Source organism: Chroicocephalus ridibundus, chromosome 15 (genome assembly GCF_963924245.1).
Source record: "Chroicocephalus ridibundus chromosome 15, bChrRid1.1, whole genome shotgun sequence".
NCBI classification, from domain to species: Eukaryota; Metazoa; Chordata; class Aves; order Charadriiformes; family Laridae; genus Chroicocephalus; species Chroicocephalus ridibundus.
The window spans coordinates 2,457,543-2,477,762 of record NC_086298.1 but is presented as its reverse complement, the minus strand read 5'-3'; the positions used below and the strand labels follow the sequence as shown (position 1 = coordinate 2,477,762).

The window sequence follows — 20,220 nt, the reverse complement described above, 5'->3', positions numbered from 1 at the left end:
GCTGAAAGCTCTGCTAGAAAAATGGCTGAGCTAGCAAAAACTGCCACTTCAGTTTTACCCATTTCCTGTTATTAGATAAAACAGCACCAGAGAGCTGCGCTCCTGCCAGCCTGGGCTTTTGCCACATTAGTTACCGCTACAGCCACTGCCTTCTGCAGGTGAATACTGGCATGTCTTGATTTCAACAGGAGCCAGGGCACAGCATGAATTATTTGTGGTGCGGCTGACCTATTTAACAGCAGAAAGACAGCATTCATTCGAGCCCAGATTCCCCAGAGGCTGCTGGTGTCACTTTACCCCAGAGGATAATAGAACCCTGTCGCTATCTCTGGGCCTCTTGGCTTGCTGGGGGTGCATGCTGGTAACCCTCTAGGCTGTTCCTCTAGCAGGGCAAGTGACACCTCCGCAACCCTTTCAGTGCAAACTACTCCTGGCCTGCAACTGGCTTCAATTGACCAGCTTTGATCAGTGTTTTGTGACCGCCATAGACACGCACATAGGAAGCAGAAGAGGGTGAACCCACAGGGTCCTGAAGCAGCAGAGAAGTCGCTGCTGGCAGCCCCGTTTGAGGTCGATCAGGGCCAGAGGATGTGCAAGCACTGTTTGCAGTGTGGCTGCCAAGTTCTGCAGCTATTCAGGACGCCTCTCTGCACAGCTCCTTCTAAGCTCTTCTAGTCTCTAATATTGGCTCCCATCCTCCGTGCACAGGCCAAGGCAGCCTGTGAAGGGGTATTTCACATCAAGAAGATGCTGAAGTCCTGGGGATACACTTCTGTCGACCATCTCAGAATCACCCATCTCTCTCCCAGTAAGAAACAGCACAGCCACAGGTCTCCACCACGTCCTTGCGGACCTTACCTTTGTCTGCCAGCGACAGCGTGCTGTTGAAGTACTGCTCCTCCACGGTCCATGCTGTGTCATTGATCTTGTTAGACACCCCGCAGGATCCAACGCAGCTCACCTTGATGGCTGTGGAGGGGAAAGCACACGCGTAAGCACTGGGAGAAAGTGAAACCTCAGGTTCAGACTTGCTTCAAGTACTGTATGCGGAGTTGCACACGAACAGTGCCTCATGAAAACACACACAGGGTAGAAAAATGGAGCAGAGGAATCGGGTCACACACACTTTCATTTCAGCAGCACTTTTTCCCCTTACTCTCTGCGCTGTTGCACACTCTCTGCTCCCCCAGTGCTATTCCCAGCTGTTATCACCACTGAAGCCCTTGGGCTGGCTGCCTCAGACTGTGAAAGCCCTTAACAGCAGTGATTTCAGCTCCCCGAGAGGTAACCCTCTCTAGTTTTCTCTCAAATGAAGCAACATCCCCTCCCAATTTGTGCACCAGCCCCCACACTCGGGCTGAGGGCAGAGACCTTTGTGGCAGCGACGTTTTCCTGTACACTCGGGTATCCCTGTTCAGACAGGGATGAGCGGCAGAGGGCTCTGCTTCTTCTCATCCCACAAAGAGCTGGGCATCCCACCAGCCCTGGGAGGAGAGACGTGTTTGGCAGGAGCCCATCACTCAGCTAAACAAGGCGTATAGCCCTGTGCACAGCAGCAGCAGAGAGCTGAACCCCCCCAGTGCATCACGAACAAGCCCAGCTGCTGCTCAAGTTCTGGGGTGACTTTCCCAAGGCAAAGGACAAACGTGGCTCAAATGACTCTCCTTGCTTTGGGAAGGTCAGACGGCATCTCAGACGCTTCCAGACCTTGCTGCATGGCTTTGCTGTGAGCCCTGTGTCTCTTACAGGAGGAGGAACCCACTCACTCGAAGTGGCGTCTGGCTGCTGAGAAGTAACAGCTTATCAAGGTGACTGGAGGTCCTGGCATAGGACAAGCATGAATGGGCAAAGTGGCTTTCAGAAGAGCTGGCCACAAGACATTTTCAGTTAGTCTTGGCCAATTCACAGCAGGTTGAAATCAAGCTCTGATGTCAACACTGGACCACAGAGCAGACAAACATGTCAGACTGGCCTTGTTGCAGAGCAGGAAATGATCTGCGGTGCTACCCCCCACAGGGAGGATGCAGCGGCACAAACTGGGCCTTCAGGGTTGTCCCAGCCTGAACATCTCCTGTCCTGGTTCTCACCAGGTTTTGCAACAGCTTTAATGGATCCCACAGAACTCCCTCACTGAATTTGTCGGGTGAATGGTTCTGCTGGCTGGAAGAGGGCAGGAACTACCAGATAGAGCCTTTTCCTGCTTCACCCATCTGCTCCCCTGCATTCAAGCCGCGTCTCACAGGGAGAATCTCCCTGGGAGGCAGGCGGCCAATTCGCATTGGCTTAAGAGCTCTCCCCGTCCCCGCTCCATGCTGATCCCACCATCTCCACCCACCTACCCAAACACTGGGGGCTGCAAGTGATGCTACTTGCGATGACCTCAGACAGCTCTCCAGAGCATCTGCCTCGCCAGTGGGACCATGGCCTCCACGCTGACTCAAGACAGGGCTGAAAGAAACCCAAACCCAGCCCTCTCTGCAGTGGAAATGCATAGCTCTTACGCCAGCCCCCTAACCCGCATGCATTCAGGTGGCATGGGTTCCTCAGGGTTTAAAGTCTCGAATCCCACAACAAAGAACAGCCTCTCCCCATCAGATTTGCTGCAGTACAGCCTGGTCATGATTTTGAACACCAAGGCCAATCCCAAGTGCTGTTTTATATTCAAGGGCAAGGGATAAGCAGCTCCAGATGCCAACTCTCATTAAGCAAACATCAATATAGCAGCAAGGCTGACACACTGACTCGCTTGTTTGTGTCTGCGATGTGCGTCGGCACTTCCGAGGCAGTGGAGGAACAGAGCGTGGCCTGCAACGGGAGCTGCCCGCACCACAGCACACCTGCTCTGAGCTGACACAGGCCCCCTCCCGAAGCAAAGCGTGACACTGAACCTCCCTTGCACACCCCCGGCTGACATCCAATCCTCTCTTTTGCCAGGCGGCAGAGCCAAAACCACATAGGGGTTTCAGCATCAGAAGGAGCAGGGAGCGGTTTTAGCAGGGCGGCATCCTGCTTACCTGTGTTCAGTACCATCGGTACTAGCTCTCTTGCTCCCACCTTGGGCTCACCGCCACGTCTCTGGGCTCACAAGGAGCCTGCCCTGCTCCGAGTTAGCCCACATAACTCAGATGGCTCACGTCAAATCAAGCCCAGGCTCAAATGCTCCACTCCCACATTTTCACATAGGAGAAATGAGCAAGAAAAGCCCAACCAAGAGCTGGAGAACATTCACATCCTTCAGGAGCAACAGCCTCTGAACAGGCTCCCCCTCAGCCTCCCTTCGCCACCGAAGTTTATAGATCACCACCATCTGTTGCAACTGCCAGATAAGGGGATGATGGTCTTGAATTCAAGCCCGCTTGCTGCATTGCGGTGCTGAGGCACTCCTGTTCCCGGGAGGTGGGTGGGTGGGCATCTTCAAGCACATACACGCTGTGGCCCATCTCCTTTCCCACAGGAGACACTCAGCAACCAAAGGCAGTGGGTTTGCAGCCTGACACTCCAAGCCAGACCTTGGCTGGGGGTCCCCACTGTGATGGTGGGAGACCCCTCTAACCCACCATAAGAGCTAAAGTCAGACCGTATCTAAAACTCTCACTGCAGCTAGCTAACGAGCTCTCCATCACAGGCACAGGAGCTGTCAGCTCCAGGGCTTCTCAATTAACCACCGACATCCAAAACTGGTGTGGCCACAGCCAGCCTGTGCCTACAGAGGAGGGATGGCTCCTGGATGCAGAGCTCCAGGGCTCTTGGGCATCCCAGTCCTGTATCCCCACTGAGGACAGCCCTCTCCAGCCACAATCCTGACCATCACGTACACTGGGGCTGCCATTCCAGGTGCGTGAGGGCAACTGAAGGGGCAGAAAGCAACATTTCAAGCCAAAAAGCTTGAAGGCAATTTCACAGCAGCGGAGAAACTCTCTGTCTTACTCTCTACACTCTCCAAAGTTGCCAGCACGCCGTTACCAGGCACACAGAGTCACCAGATGTAAGACAAGGCCAAGACTCAGGGCAGTTCAAGTAGCAGAGGATTTTTTTACGGAGCATCTTTTCCAAACCTGCTCCAGAAACATGAACACCCCCTGCCTCAGTGGAGGAGAAATGGGATGTACAGCCCCGAGCAGATGAATTGCCCTGCAGCTGGGAGCAGGGCTGTGACTGGATATGGGGATCGCGCGTCCCAGCTCATCCCCCAAGGCTCCTGGAGGTGTCATCAGATCCCCAGGCCCCCACAGGGTGGGCGACGCTGGGGGCAGCGGGTCTAGGGCAGCCAAAGAGCCCCCCCATTTCATGCTGCAACCACAGCAGGAAAGCCTGGCAGCAGCTCGGGTTATCCAGGAGGTTTCTGAGGTGCCTGGTTCAACAGCTCAAACCATGCATCTTGTTCCTAACCAGGTTTTGAAGCAACTAACTGCGAAATCAGCCTCTCCACAAGCATCCCATGGGCACAGGAAGACACAGGGGACTTGCCTGGCTGTTGTGTACGGGCTCTTGCCCACATGCGGGAGGAGGGACACAGGGCAGGTGATAGGCACAACTCGGGCACGTGGCACTGGGGGCAGCCGCAAGCTCGAAACAGCGTTGGCGGGACAGGTCTGGCAAACTGGCACCAATCAGGGCTGCAGCAACTGGAGCCACCTGAGGTGCAAAGCTTGTCAGCCTGACTGTCGGGAAGCAAAATGTGCAGTCTGAGCCTTTCCAAGGAAAACTCTGTGCCAAACTGCAGATAGAGCAAATAAGAAAACTTTCTACATCAGAACAGACCAGTTCCAGTTATTAGAGACCCATTAAAAATGCCTCTGGAATCCAGTGCTACCAGTGGCCCCAGTTGCCACAGTCCTGCTCCCTGTTTACCCAGGCTGCTTTGAATAAATACAGAAAAAAAAAAAGTCCAAAAACTGTAAGGGAAGTGGAAGGGGGAGGCAAAGAGCAGCAAGCAGAGAAGAAATGAATTACAAAGCCATGCAGAAGACAAGAGCCTTTCACCTCTGCAGTCCCCCGGGGACTGCGGGAAGCGGGCAGCTTTGCATCCAGCCAGACACATCTTTAGCAACGCGCTGCAGCACATGCCAAACGCTGGAAATAAAAGGAGACAGCTCAGCCATATCCATCTCTGCACGAAGTAAAAATAGAGATGCCAGGAGCTGGGCACGTCTGCCTTCTTCCAAGGTGATTTAAGGAGAGCAGTCATAGACTTCCAGTTACTTTTTCTGGTGACCCAGTGAGGTGCCCTCCTCGTGGCGGGGGTGGGGGAGCTGGTGTTGCACCTCGGGCAAGAGGAAAGCAGGGGACACATATCTCCCTCCCCTACCAGCAGCAGGTTGCACGTGCACATCCCTGCTTCCAAAATCCAGTCACGTCCTGGGCAGGTAGAGAGTCACCGGCCAGCCTGCACTCGGCAGCAGGGCCAGCCCCAGTCCCAAGTGACCCTCTCCGGCTTCAAGTCCCATCCATGTCACACACCCACTGCAGCAGGTACGGGCAACAGGCAGCAGTGGGGGAAGGAGACGCCGACAGCTTGGTTGGTTTGGGTTTTCTGGGGTGGGGAGGGGAAGCAGCGAAAAGCTACAACAGTCAGGGGTAGCGGCTGTCACATTTGGCAGCAGCTTACGCAGGACAAATGGACTGTCCCGTCATTCTCCTTGCTCTGCAGACGGACAGAGAGGTGACGACTGAGCTCTGAACCGGCACTTACAAACAGCCCTGGGGTTGTGCCAGCTGAAGCCTGCCCAAGTCAGCACACGGGCTCGGCCGTGTCTGTCAGACCCGGGGGGCTCCAGCCATCCCCGCTGCAGGGAAGGGGGTGCCTGGCCCTGTGAATATGGGATGAGATGGACGGCAAAGCCACCCCATGTGTCTGCACTGACCACACACAGCACAAGGGACCAGAGCACACATTCGTAACGGGCTCAGAGGGTACCCAGGGACCGAGATACCCATCGGAAAACTTGTGCACAGCTGGATCCAGATAACAGGAGAGCAGAGGGAGTGAAAGTGCTGTGGAAGATGAGCGAGTCTGCCTCAGGTACGTCTTCATTTCATGGAAACCAGCCACAGGAAGCCAAAGCTCCCTTTTCTCATCCCTCTCCATCAGAGCCGCGGCAGGCAGCTATCACCACCTTTTAATTAGATTCCCTCAAGTTGCCATCTACATGCATGGAGCTGCAGGGACCAAGAGTCTCCTGTGAGCTGGGAATGAGCCACCTCCCCTCTGTCCTTGCAAGCCACAAGGGCCAAAAACAGCCCCAGGAGAAGGGGGTGATGGATCACCCCAAGCCCCAACCACTCCCCGACCGATCGCAGTGGGGACCTGCCCTTGACAGATCGGCTGCCGTGGCAGCAGGAGGCTACCTCAACACACAGTACCACAGCTGGAGGTTGAACCTCTGGGTTCAAGAGACAAAAAGCACAAGTTTTGGTATGCCCTGAGACATTCTGCCCCTGTAAAGCCCCTGCCCTGGACCTGGGTGAAGATGATGGGTTTGGGGGTTACCCACTCTCCCAGCAAAGCAGGACCAGATGGTGCTGGAAAGATGGAAAGCCTAGGAGTCAGCAAGAGCTGTAGACAGAGCAAGTTACTCTCAACCAGTCTGTAGAGACTGGGTAATTCCTAGAAAAGCTCCACAAAAAGTGGACACCGAGAAAGGCGAGGCCCCAAAAAGGAGCAGAATGAGGCTTTCGTACTGATGGCGTTTACACAGAAACGCAGAGGTACAACCCCAGACACAAAGGGCTCGTGTCCTCTAAGCAGGAAGGCTGGAAGCTCACAAGATACACTACTCCCCTGGCACCCAGCCCTCATGGACGAATATACTGAGACACTACTAATTAAACCAACAGCTCCTAATTAATTCTCAGCTGTCCCCATCCTTCTGGGTCTATCCTGTCAGTTCTTGAGACACAAATAGTCTTGGGCATTTCACACGCCAGTGAGGCAAGAGCAGAGCTTACACTGAGCGCTGGAGGCAGCGGCGGGTTTGGCATGAGGTTAACGATTGTCTGGGGAGGTTTTTATCTTCTTCCTTCCCAAGAGCCCAGCAAAGGGGCAGGAAGGGTATTCGGCCTCTAATGTAGAAGGATTTGTCTAAAAAAGTCGTTCAGACGGAAAGCATGAACTCAAACACAAGCCCATAGCCGGGCCCTAGGAAGTGACTTGTCTGGAGCTGACACTCCAGCTGAGTGTCGATGCTACTGAGCTCGAGCAGCATCTCCCACACCACCAGCACCTCCAGCACTCGGAGGACTTGGCTGCTGCTCCCTGTGACCCAGGGGGACATCCCACCTCCCGCACCCTGCCAGCCCATCGCACAAGTCACACAGCTCTCTTCTCCAAGACTGCGGCAGGCTCCAAGCAAAATACAGTCGTTCCTACAGTTTGACCCATCTTTGTCCCTGCGGGCGATGCTCCTGCCACACACAAGCCCAGCTGGGGCTCAGGGCCACCCTGCAGCCCCCTGCACAGTGTCGTGAGCTTTAGCACCATTTCATCTCCAGAAGCGACCTCTGCTGCTCAGCCATTCCTCCCCCAGGCTGCCACTTGCCCTCTGTGCCCTGCAAGAGACTGAACCAGCCAAATCTCTCAGAGCAGTGGAAGGCACAGTCCCTCCCTTCCTGGCCCTGACCTTTTGGTGAGCTGATTTCCAGGACAGCAGAGCCAGCCCTGCAAGCCCAAGCTCAGCAAAACCCAACCTGAGGGCCAAGAAGGGCCTGTTCTCCCTGGCTGTAGCAACAGGGCTGTATTTACCTCCTGTCAGGCTAAGGCAGCAGGGCCCAGCTGGGTCTCCCACACAACCTGCAGGAAGCCCAGACTCACTCAATGCAGCCCCACGCTGCAAGAAAGCTGGACCAGCTCCCAAACACAGCCTGTAAAAACTCCATCGGTAGCAACAACGGGGGAGTGTCAGCTCTGCTACACGGGCAGAGCGACCCAGAACCATTATTTTGGCTACACATGAGTTATTTTAGCCAGAGTCCACCCCAGCACGAGAAGGGGCATGTCCATGCAGGTAGTATCAACACAACGAGGATGTCCTCACTCTAGCAAATGCAGAGGTGTGTGTGTACCTGTAGAAAAGCACAGCAGCAAACGTTCTCCGAGTCCTCTCCCAGGCAGGTCAACCCTCTCCCCTCTGCAAGCACTTTCTTCCGTCAGGTTGAAAGCAACAGGGAAACCTACATTTTCCAGCTCCTCCCCAAAATCAGGGGTCACCATATATCCCAAGGGAAGAAAGCAAACTCTTGGGCTCCTGTTTAGAACAAACTCCTGTTCAAACTGGAGGCTTTTCCTCCCGTGCAGAGCTGACAGGCTTATTTATAGCATCACAGTGTTTTATCAGCACGCTGGCTGCCCTAGGAGGAAAGGGGTCATCTCGAACATCTGGAACAAAATCCCTGGTTGATCACATTTAACAAGCCTGTCTGTGCACACGTTGGGCTGCGGGTGGAAAAAACTCACCGGCGAACAAGGCCACACAGGCTGCGGGAGGGGGACGGCCACATGCCACAAAGTTTGTGCGTTGGATCTGCCAGTTCTGCTGCCAAAGGCAACCGCAGCTCCTTGGCGACAGGCACGAAACGCCGCAGCATCCGCAGGCAGGACCCCAGTGATGGGCTGCACCCCATCCAGCCCTTCACCCCGATCCCTGCCACGCTGCTGCTGCCACAACCAGAATCACAGCAAGGACTCCTCCAGCATTTCCTTTCTCCAGAACTGACTCTTGCAAAAAAAAGGACAAGTTATTTTGTTTTGAAGCTTCAGGTTGATGTAGGTCCCAGTCACCCAAACAGCCTGGGAAGAGAGCTGGGGAGGAATGGGGTCACTCTGCCTTGAGAGCCCATAAGGGCAGAGGTGGTTGAACCATAACAGCCGGGCAGCGCAGGGTTTGTGCAATGGGTCTGGCAGGGGTGTACAGCCACAGAACCATCGCTCCGCTTGCCGTGCCACCTACCCCAGCCTCCCCACTGGAGGAACTGGAGGTAGGCTGCCAACCAACACACCCACGGGCTTCCTGCAGCAACAGTCCAGGCTGGGCCCCTTGATGATGGCTATAGAGACACGGGGAAGGAGAAAGTTGTACCTCGAACCAGTGTTGGGAGCCCAAACTCTTGCTCCATCCTAAACAGGTGACATGACCCAGCAGAACCACTCCATACAACACGTGCTGCCACACACAGGGCAGGGGTCGGCGACGCCAGCCCTCGGGTCCTCTTGCAAGGAGAGCAACAGAGCACCACCATAGCGTGCTGAGGGACCAGCCTCTTCCTCCCAAGCCAGGATGGCAGATGCAGACAGCCCTGAGCGCTGGGAACAGCCAGATCAGACAGCAGTACAGGAGGCACTGAGGGAAGCTAAGTGTTTGGCAGGGAGCGACAGATCTCACAGCTCACTATGAAAATCTCCATGCCAGCCACCCACCGCAGCCGCACTGCCAGCATTCACAGCCTCCTCTCCTAATATCCATCTCTCGGAGTATCAGAGGGGAAATGCAAAGAGGCTGCAGAGGAGCAGAAGGCTGGAGGAGATAGTGGCAGCATTTCACGTGGATCTTCAACTGCTCTGGTGTGTGAAGCCAACTTTCAGTCTCAAGAAACTTATTTCCTTTCCACTTCTCTGGACAGAAATTCAGAAGAACGGACTGACCTGTTGGGAGACTGGTGTGCCTGCCCTCCTTCCAGAGCAATGCTGGAGACACACTTCCCATCAGGCTGCACTTTTACTGGGATGGGACAAAGCTCCAGGCAGGGCCTGCAGCAAGTCTCACGCTAAGAGCAGCTCAGCGTCTTACCCTACAGATCCCAGCAAGTAACACAACCTCTGCCACCACCTGTGCTCTCTCTTCCTCATCCTCCTTTGGGCACAGAGCTCAGCACAGCTCGGTATAGCCCAGCTCCTCAACTCACCCTCGCCTCGCTGCCCAGAGCTGGTACACCCAGCCCTGCAGGGCTGAGGGCTGCCTACCGACACCGGCACCTCTGAGCGGCAGATGCTGCCAGGTTGGTGCAGAAACACCTCGCGTTTAGGATCACAGTGAGGTCCAAGCAATTTACTCATGATCTCCTGAACAAGGCAAGTCCTAATTTACTGTCATCTTTCTCCAGGGACCTAGGCAACTTAAACTTGCTTTTTTGAGCCTTGGACAACCTCAATTTAAGCAAACTGTGCTCTTCAAAGCCAAACAAGGCTGTACCTATATAGGCAGCCAGAGCATCTTAATCTTTAGTGTTTGGCCCCTAGAAGAGCCCTGTGCGAGGGGAATGCAAGTCCCCAACGTGCAGCCAGACAAGTGGAGCAGAGCCAGCAGCAAGCCCCAGCTCACAGGAATGCTGACAGGCACCAGGACCTGCCAGCTCTCAACACTTCATCCAGCCAGGGACCACAACCACCCTTCCTCGGGCTGAGCAGCACCGAAAGAGAAGAGAGGAACCTCTTTTTTAATAGCTTGCCCAAACTGAAATAGGTTTCCACCCAGCACTTAGCACTACTTTAGGCCAAAGCAGTTAAGATATTCTGGTACACTTGACTTGGCTGTCTAAAAAAGGAAGAACTGGGCAAGAAACCCCACCGCAGTCTACCACACAGCACTGCAGGTCCCAGAAGGCATTTGCTGGGTGCTTTAAGATCAGTCAGATCTACGCTGTAACTAACTCCCCCTTTAAACTCATTGACAAACTCTTTCCCAGCAAGTGCAAAGCCACACACCTTCTCCCACCTCGCTGGCAGAACAAGCTGGCGATTCTCCTGACACAAGAAGCAGCCAGGGAGGCTCAGCTCTCTAATGTCCTGGGAACACACCTCTGTTTGCGACCACCGACAGCTCTTCCCACACCCCGGAGTTCTCTGTTCTTCCCACACCCCGGAGCAGGTTTAACAAGCTCTCCCCCCAAGACAGCTCCTCTGCCCCCTGCCGCAGGAGCATCACCCCTCCACGCTGGGTGCAAAAGCCAGTGCAGGCAGATAAACGGCCGACTGATCAGGTTTCTCTACTTTCCACAAAGAGGTTGATTCACCAGAGCCTACTCCCTTTTCAGACTCTTTCTAAATAAAGGCTTCAAAGAGTTCTGGAAATTCATGCTTAACAGGCTTACTGTAATGCCAGAGCGCAAGGGCTCCTGTGGGCCAGACTCTGCTGCGGGACTGAGTCACGCTCATTTTCTTCTGAGACTCTCAGATACACTTGTCTAGGAGTTAAGGCTCGAACAAGTCCTGTTGGCTGATGCTCATTTTGGCAGATCCTCGCTGCTACCCAAAACATGGCCTGACACAGGTCGCCTGGTATTCTCAGCAACGGCCAGCCCTGCAGATGCAATGCAGACACTCAGGAGAGGAGGTGATGCTCCTCCATCCCTTCCTGGGGCTCCAGGGATGCTCCTGGGCATGAACTCCTGAGTGCTCAGCGAGGAGCACCCACAAAGTCAGCTCAGCACCTCGACAACCATAAAAAGGCCTGTTTGAGGCTGGACACCCCCCCCCCCACCACAAGCACCTGGGGCCGAAAGGATTCAGCACAGACAGTACTGCCATAACCAGGCATCCTGAGAGACCTTCTGTTTCCAAGGCACTGAGAAGGATTAAAGCAGCAAGTTCAGGACTGCTCAGCCATCCTGGAAACAACAGTTTTGGCGTGAGGGGTTGGAGCCTGCGTACCAGGAGAGAAGAGTACGGGGGACAAGCAACCGTGTGTAACTCTGCACTAAGGCTCGTCCACCCTGCCACTGCGCCCCAGGCACTGAACTCACAAGTCTGCAGCTACAATTTGCTGAGACACCTCCAAGTGATTTAGCACTGCTGCAGCTCCCCGGCACGAGCCCGGGGCCAGCTCACCTCCTCCTAAGCAGGGGAGGTTTCGAGTGCCTTTTCCTGAAAAGTCTTCTTTATAAGCAGTTAAGCAACCCTGCATTCCTCCTCATTCCGCCCAGGTACCAGCGCAGGCAGGTTCTCCGGTGGGGAGGCAGGAAGGTGCAGCGTGGGATGGCGCGATGGGAAACCCCTCACCTGCTCCCTGCTGAAGATTTCACACGCCACAGCGAGCTCTCGAGCATTGCTTTCACACGTCTCGGTTGTCAAGAAATCCCCCTCCCCCAGCATCTTCAGAGAAAGCAGCCAGAATCCACTTCATTGTGCATAAGAGCTGCTCCTATGATTTTCTTTCATGCCATTCAATGCAAGCAGCTGGATTCTCTATTTATAGCATGATCATCAGTTTGGAAAAACGACTTATGTTCTTGTTACTATCACAGCACAAGATACATAACAAATCATTGCTATGCTAGGAATACTACAAGTTGGTAAGTCCTCACGGTCAGCCTGGACACCTGCAGAGGTCCAAGCAGACAGAAAACAGAGCATTCCGGGCTGAGAGCAAAACCCCTGGACCTGACGTTCAGTCCCATGCTGACACACCCCATCCAGAAGGCACCAAATGATACCCATATACTGAGCTCTCCTCCCTAGAGATGTCGCCTTCCGAGCGAGTTTTCTTCAAGTCTTATTGCAAGGTGCATTTGGGATTCAGGCAGGTGCGTTCAGGAGGGATGGACACCAAGCTGCTGCAGCATTGTTACCTCTGGCGTGAGCTGCTGGAGCCAGAACGACCGAGAGCACGGTTCCATCAGCAAGAACAAAGGGTTGGAAGTCATAAGCATTAGCGCTCCAGAAATGATTCATGCTTCTTGGAAACAGCCTTTTCGCTACGGATATCTGATAATTAAGATTAAAGGTGCTGAAAGGTCAGGGTGTTTTTACACTAGGTCTCTCAATAATTCCAGACTGGCACTAGTTTGCCATCCCCACCTTGTCAAGGGGGTCAAAAGCAGCATCCATCCTTACCTCAGGACACCCCCATATCCTCTCCACCGCTATCATCCAGCATCTCAGGGTCCCGAAACACCCACGGAAGTTTGCTGAAGCCATTCAAATTTAACCACATGGCACTGACCACCCTTCTGAACGCAGTACCTGATGCTGGACAAAGCAGTACCTAGCCACAGAGAAGCACTTTCTGGTGAAAAGCCTCTATTCACCACAAAACACCCAGCTCACGCTTGACTCTGTCACCCCATCAGCTAATTTTAATTGACGCAAGAGAGATGGGGGATGTGGAGTTGCTGTTTAAAAGCCATGACAAGGAGGCAGAAGCCTGCGTATCTTTGTGGCCTGAAGCCATTTCACCTCCCCTTTCAGGTCCTAAACATGACACAGGGACTGAAAGCACACGCAGGCACAACCAAGCACAAGACAAAAATCCACTGACCGGCAGCAGTCTGGTCCTTTGCTCGTTTTCTCCTCTCCTAAGCACTTTGCACTTCCACAACAGAGATCTGAAGAGTGACAGATTTTAAGAGCAGCATAAAGAGGTAATTAACTTCCACAGCAATTCCCATCACCAGACTTCAGAGGTCACAACAGTAGCCTAAAGGCTGTACCTTGAATATCTCTGCAATCAGCCCTCAAGAAAAGAGGCACCAAACCAAACCCCAGCCCCTGGTGTGCTTGCCAGACTGTTTCAGGAGCATCTGCCGTGAGCAGGAGGAGGAAAGAATTGCCCCAATGCCTGGAAGAGCACCTTCCTCTATGCTTTGGCACAGGTCGGGTTTGCAGCAGCCTTGCAGCACCATCCAACCACCATTTGCCCTTCTTCTCTTGGAAGAGTCCAAACATACCCTTCTCCAGACGGCCGAGGATGGTCTGCATGTCCGTCCTACTCTTCCCGGCTGTGAGAGCCTCTAGCAAGACTTTGCCAAGTCAAGTGGCAGCTATGTGGCTTCTACAGACTTACTTCCTCCTCAAGGATGACTTTCAGGAACAGGTATTCCACAACACGCTATGAGCAGAGCATGCCCATCCATGCACCCACACCTCCCTTGGCAGAGGGGCCAGCCAGAGCCACCACCCTCCCCCTCACCCAAACCTGCCTGCGGGGCCACGCTGAGGATGGGGAGCCGCCTCCGGAGGACAGGGATGTAAACGCACAGATTCCTTGCTTCCAGCCAGGGAGCCTCCCTGCTGCCTACCTGACTCCAGCCCTGAAAGATAAGCTGCATCTCTGCCAGCTCAGCGCCGCTCCAGGGAAGGAATAAGCACTCACACCCCCTTTGTCACACTTGGAAGAAAAACAGACAGACAGAACTCCGCTCCACTTGTTCTCCCATTTTGTTAAACAAGAGCGGGGAGGCCACAGCATGTCTCCTCGCCAAGGAAAAGTGGCAAACAGAGTTTTTCAGATGAGCACAAGTGGTGCACGGGCGGGGGGAGCAGCGCAGAGAGGCATACACTGCAGCGATGAGACACAAAACAATCTCGTGATTAGTTATTGACTCGAGAGGAGTTGCAGCTCTAGCAGCAAGCCAGCCAGGAGAGCAAAAATCCCTCTTTTGTTCCACAGCCTCAGACAGACTTGGCCACACAGCTCCCTGCTGTCTCACTCCAGACAATGAGAAAAGAAAGTTAATCCACTTCCCCTATGGCAGGAGCCATCCAGCCTGCCGGAGCGATGCTGCAGAGCAATACAGGAGCATTCCTGCGCATCAGTGCCAGTCCTGGCACCCACCGCCATGAGCGGATGCCAGACGGCTCAAGGACCTCACCGGGCACTGCCGGTACCGCCAGGGACAGTGACAGCGTTGGATCCGCTCCTGCCTTCCAAACTCAGCGGGTGTGGGGGTGCACTGCAGGCACTGCGCTCTCTTGCCACGCTGCACCCTGAAGCAGAGACCAGCCGCGGGGTCTCTCCCACCCCAATGGTTTATAGGTGACACATGCTGCCAAGCACAGAAATCTCAAATCTACCTTTACAGAAGACAGACTTCCACCTCGGCATAGAGCAAGCTTCAGACAGCTAACCAGGGACAGAACCCAACCTTTCAACATCACTTTCCTAAGCAGCCTACAGCCCTTCTGCAGGAACACCATCTTCCTCTGTTTCAGAGGTCAAGTGATGCAGAGGATCGTGGCCCACACAGTGTCACCTCTTTTGCCCAGGAAGGACGCATCAGAACCACCTTACATGTTAGCCAAACCCAAGCTTCTTCCCACTGCCCTCCTAGGGAAACAGAAGTCATCTTTTAGTTTGGACATATGACTTGGGATTTGAATGACCTGCTTTTCAACCCCCTTCTTCACCACAGCTTTCTCAGTTCTCTATAGAAGTAAGAATATGTACTGCATTTAAGATTAGAGAAGGAAATCGTTATTTCTGCTCTGCAGAAATGGAAATTATGTACCTGTGTACTTCTAGAGCATGAACAGACGTAGGTACTTGTGTCTGGAGCTTTGTAGTTCGAGGGTGTGAATTTAAAGTCAAGTCATCACTGAATAAACCTGGACAGCTAAATAATAGAGTGGAGAACAGCAAAGTGCTGAAATCTGCTCCAGAAAGCACTTGCAGTTTCCCTACTCCTAGTGACCTGGGAGAGAGGGCTGTTATTTTAGCATTACACTTCTGCCCGCGAGAAGCCTCACTAAATGGCAGGCGGCAGGACCAAAATAATCTGCACGGCCCCTGGAAGCCGCTGAGTTGAGAGGAACGTGCTCCAGCACCCCCGAGCAGCACAAGCCTTTGTTCCAGCACGCTCCTGCCAGCGACCGGGGCTGCCTGCCCTGCTCTCCACGAACTTATTTCCCTCCTCCCTCCCCCCAAATTAACTCCATCTCCAGCTGTCCCAGCGCCAGCTTCCTGTTAAGATTAATTATTCTTTGTACGCTCGTGTTTGATGATTTACCCAGCAAGCCAGGCACAATGATTAGGAATTCTGCACTCCCATCAGCGCTCTCCCCGGAGGCTCAGAAGTTTTCAGGAAAGGACCTTCAGCCTGGGGTAGCCATGGGGAGAAGTGTGCCTCCCCAGAAGGTCTGCCTGGGTCACCAAGGGCCAGTTGTCATTTATGACGGTCACCAAAGGCCAGGCATCATTTGTGACACTCGGTCAGCTGAAGAAGATGTGCTGCTGAACAGCCATGACTGCTAATCAGCAGGGCTGGCACAGAAGACAGCGTAGGTGGGAGCATTTATGATCCCGAAAGGTGTGTCTGCAGTTACGCTTTCCTATGACCCAAGATTTCTGGCACGTTTAGCAACGCAGAACGAGCTTTGTTTGTTTGTATTGTCCACTTTTCAGAAGGTACAATTTCCAAGAGCTGCTGTGTGAAGTAGTCATCTATAGGCTTGTTTGCACGTGTGATCTCCCAAACCACAACAGGGAGAAGCCACCGCACCAGAACTGGTCCGGATCAGGAAATGGAAAGCACCAAGCTGTGGGCCAGACTGCAACGGGCGAGGACTTCGTGTCTGCTCCTGGGAGCTGTTTATTAGTCTGAAAAGCCACTGCTGGTCACAGAAGGTGCAGGTGTATATACTGTATAAGACAAGTTGATGCCACCCACCTCTCCCCACACCCCAGCAGAAAGCCATAGCATCTCGGAGGTTGTACGATTCCTCTGCTGCCGAGCCCGTGGAGCTCAACAGGGCTGACTAGTCCCTTTAAGACCTCTTTCCAGCAAGTAGTTGCCTGCTGTAACACCAAGAAAGATGTTTCAGCAGCTACCAAGCTGCCTCTGAGGGCGAGACACTTCCTTCAGCCACAAGGAAGGAGCCCATCGGAGGGATCCCCTCCCAACATGGAGGGTTTAAACACCAGAGACCATAAGATACAGGGCAGCAGAGAGGACACACAGCAAAGAGTCACCTTGCGCTCTGTAGCTGTTGGTGTCACATCCCAACGTGACTTATTTGGGCAGTTCAGACCCCAGTTACGGAAAGTGTCTGCCCCAGCCAGTGAAGCCAATTTGCAGGGACCTCAGCCCAAAACAGCTGCTCAGGTCACTTCTGCACAGAAGCACAACAGCCACAAACAACCCACCTCAGATTTTGGCTTGATGCTTCTGCCAGTTCTCCCTAGAGATCTAGAAGCTGCCCCAGCTTCTCACCAAAATCCCTACATTTGCGTCAAACACCAGAGAGCAAAACCCCTCCTGGCTACAGGACCAATACTTACATCTGACCCCAAAGTTTCAGAGTCAAAGCAATAAGGAAGCAGAAAGAATGTCCAGAACAAAGAGACACCCTCCTCCTTCCCCGCAACAACCAGTTGCAGCACACCGGGAAGCAAAGGAGATCTGGCGTAGAGGAGAACCTAGCAGCTCTTCTCCAAGATGGGAGTTGTGCAGGCAGCAGCGAGGTGTAACCATGGCCAGCCCCAGCCAGCTGGGCAACACAAGGGCCAGCACAACTGAGACCTCCAAGGCCAAACGCGCTCATATCACCCAAGAGGCACCTTCAGGAACAGGGGTGGAAGTCAACATGATGGGCTGAGGGTGGAAGTCAGCCACACTTCGTTAAGAACGTTTTTGCTGGAAGAAGTACGGCTGCGAGTACCCTCCAAAGAGATGAACGCTGGATGCACAACTGTTTTGCTCTGACAGGAGTTAAACAGGCTACAAGTCTGTGCTTGTCCTAGATATTTTTTTTCCTGAGGAAGCTTCCAAAAAGCTGTTGCAGACAACTGGGAGAGGTGCTCGCAAAAGCAAGACAGAGGCAAGCACAGGCACTATCTACCAGGCTGATATCTCTGTTTCTGAGGCTTTACAGTCCATATTCTTTGGTCTTTTTTCCCCCCAATAATTTGTTATAAAGGAAGAAGCATGCACACAGGAGAAGCAAGACAACCTCAGGGAAAACAGCACATCAGTTTGCCTTTCCACGGCACTGAGCACAAAACTAACTTGTAAACGCAAATGACTTCTCTAGGGTGGGGGAGCAAGTTCCCAGTTTGGAAGATCTAAACCGAGCAGCTCGATTTCCCCGAGTCCATCCCCATCCCTCCGCCCTGAAGGACTGCGCCCACCACCAACATGGCCTGGGTCTCCCTGGGAGTAACAGCCACCCACATGCCCCGATACCCCCCGCACCACGAACGCTCGGAAACCGCCAGTGCCTGCCCCGTGGGCAGGTACTCTCCCTGCACACACAGGACCACGCGCTCAGCCTGGACCTCTCCCAAAATGGTACTTCCACGACCCAAAACATTCAAGTTCATTCGAGACGTTACGAAACGGTTGCTCGCTGTGGGCCGTGCTTGCAAACGGGCGGGCACCCCTCTTGCTGGGGCAGGGGCAGCCGCCAAGCCGGGACACCCCATCGCCCACCTCCTCCCAGCGCCCTGCTATAAAAAATACACATTTCGGCACCCCAGCAGACACAGGAGCACCAGTGCCCGGCGTTCAGGGGCCACCGCCGCGGCGATGCCGGGAGCCCAGGGAAGCCACAGGGCTGTGGGAAAGGCTGGACGCGGGGACCAGGCTCCTCCGGCTACCCCAATGTCACCACCCCAGGGACCCACCAGCTTCGGAGGCTCCTGTGAAACAAGCCTGTGCTGGACTCTCTTTTGGGGGGCGGAGGGGGGGGGTGGTTTTGGGTTGTGGGGTTTTTTTTTGTGTTTTTTATGAGATGGGAGGAAAAAGTAAGAGGAAGCAGAGGAGGAAATAATTCAGCAGGTTACTCCTGTCCTGGCAGGACGAGGAGAAGCGAGGTGCAAGCCCCCAAGGCCCCGGTCCCCAGCGCCGGGGGAAGCAAGGGGGAAGCAGGGGGGAACCCGTCTCCTCCCCGCGCCCCCCCTCCGCCCCGGCACCAGCTCCACGGACCCCCCCCACAGTCCCCCCCGGCCCCCGGGGCACCCGCACCGCCCTGGGGCCCCGCGGACGGCGGGTGCCCGGCCCGACCCGCCCTGGCCCCGCCGCCCGGGGGAGGCGGGCAGGGGGCACCGCCGAGCCGGGAGGCGGCGGGCAGGCCGCGCGCTCACCTCGGTATTGCAGCGAGCCCGAGAGGCGCACGGTGACGGTGCCGGCCAGCGGCTCTCCGGGGCTGTAGACGACGCGGCTCTCGCCCAGGCGGATCTCGAAGAGCTGCACCTTCCCCATGGCCGCGCCGTCCCCACCGGCCCGGCCCGCTCCGCCGGCAGCGCTACCTGCCGCCCCGCTCAGCGCCGAGCCGCGCCGGCCCGCGACGTCCCTGCCCCGGCGGGGCCGGCTCCGCCCCGCCCCGCCTCCTCCCGCCCCGGCCCGGCCGCGCCGTGGGGCCGGGGCGGGCCCGGGCAGCTGGTGGGGCGGGGCTGGGAGGGAAGGAGCCGGTTGTGGGTCCAGGTTGTGCTGTGGGGGAAGGAGGCGGTTGTGGGGCCAGGCTGTGAGGGAAAGAGCCGGTTGTGGAACCGGGCTCTGAGGGAAGGAGCCTGTTGTGGGTCCTTCGTGTGAGGGAAGGAGCCAGTTGTGGGGCTGGGTTGTGAGGGATGGGGTAACTGGTGGGGTTGGGCTGTGCTGTGAAGGAAGGGGCAGGTTGTGGGTCCAGGCTGTGAGGGAAGGAGCCGGTTGTGGGGCTGAGCTGTGGGGGAAGGAGCCGGGTGCGGGGCCTAGCTGTGATGGAAGGAGCTGGCTGCCCCAGCATGGGGCCATCTTGCCTCCTGGTGCTCCCTGCTCCCTCTAATCTGATCTCCTCCCTGTAATTCTCCCGGCCCAGCTGTCACCTCTCCCCCCTCCTATTTTTATAACCCCAATCGCTTTAAGAGTCCAGCGAGAGGCAAATACAGGGGGCCCGATGGCTGCCTGGGAGCAGGACTGGGGGGTAAATGACAGCCCCGTGCTCTCTGCAGATCAGCGGGGTGAAGGTGTCTGACCCGCCTGGGATGTCCTGGGGGACGAGCAGCGGGCTTCCCTCCATCACACTTTCCATGTACCCCCTCAGCACTGTGTGACCGAACAAAAAACGTGTGTAAAACCCACGCCAAACACAGCGCTGGGGAGAGGCACCTCCTGGCGAGGCCTCCCAGCTGCATACACAGGCAGAATGAATAAATACAAACTGAGCTGTTTATCTGTAGAGCACACCCAGCCCGGACCCGGCCGGACAGACAGACGTCCACCCACGGACCTGTAGTGACGCCAGCCCAGGCACACGGGGCTGCAGGACCCTCCGCGTCGCAATATAAACCCCCTCATAAAGCACCAAAGGAGTTTGTGTATTCGCAGCGCACAGGGCGCCTGCTGGGAAGCTCTTCCAGGCCCTCCCTCCTCCCGCGTTTAAAAGCTACCTCTTATTTTTCCAGCCTGCGTGTAGTCACAGGCAACGTACGCCCCTGTGGTCCTGTGCCAAGGCTTTCAGCAGCTCATCTCCTCCCGCGGGGCGTACCCTGGGATGCATCCGCACACCACTCTCCTTGTGCTGCCCTTAGCTTTTGTTTT

At 55.1% G+C, this 20,220-nt stretch overlaps 1 protein-coding gene across 1 annotated transcript in view; it reads right to left on the bottom strand.

Annotated features, from left to right (window-relative positions):
• ARRDC1 (arrestin domain containing 1) overlaps nucleotides 1-19,017 on the bottom strand; it is a 40,066-nt gene extending 21,049 nt beyond the window's left edge. Inside the window, exons 1-2 of the mRNA XM_063353247.1 lie at nucleotides 18,789-19,017; nucleotides 859-969 (exon numbers count right to left, since the gene is read on the bottom strand). Coding sequence (XP_063209317.1) covers nucleotides 859-969; nucleotides 18,789-18,906 — 229 coding nt within the window. The 5' untranslated portion in view covers nucleotides 18,907-19,017. The remainder of the gene's footprint in view (nucleotides 1-858; nucleotides 970-18,788) is intronic.
• Nucleotides 19,018-20,220: the final 1,203 nt, after the last annotated feature.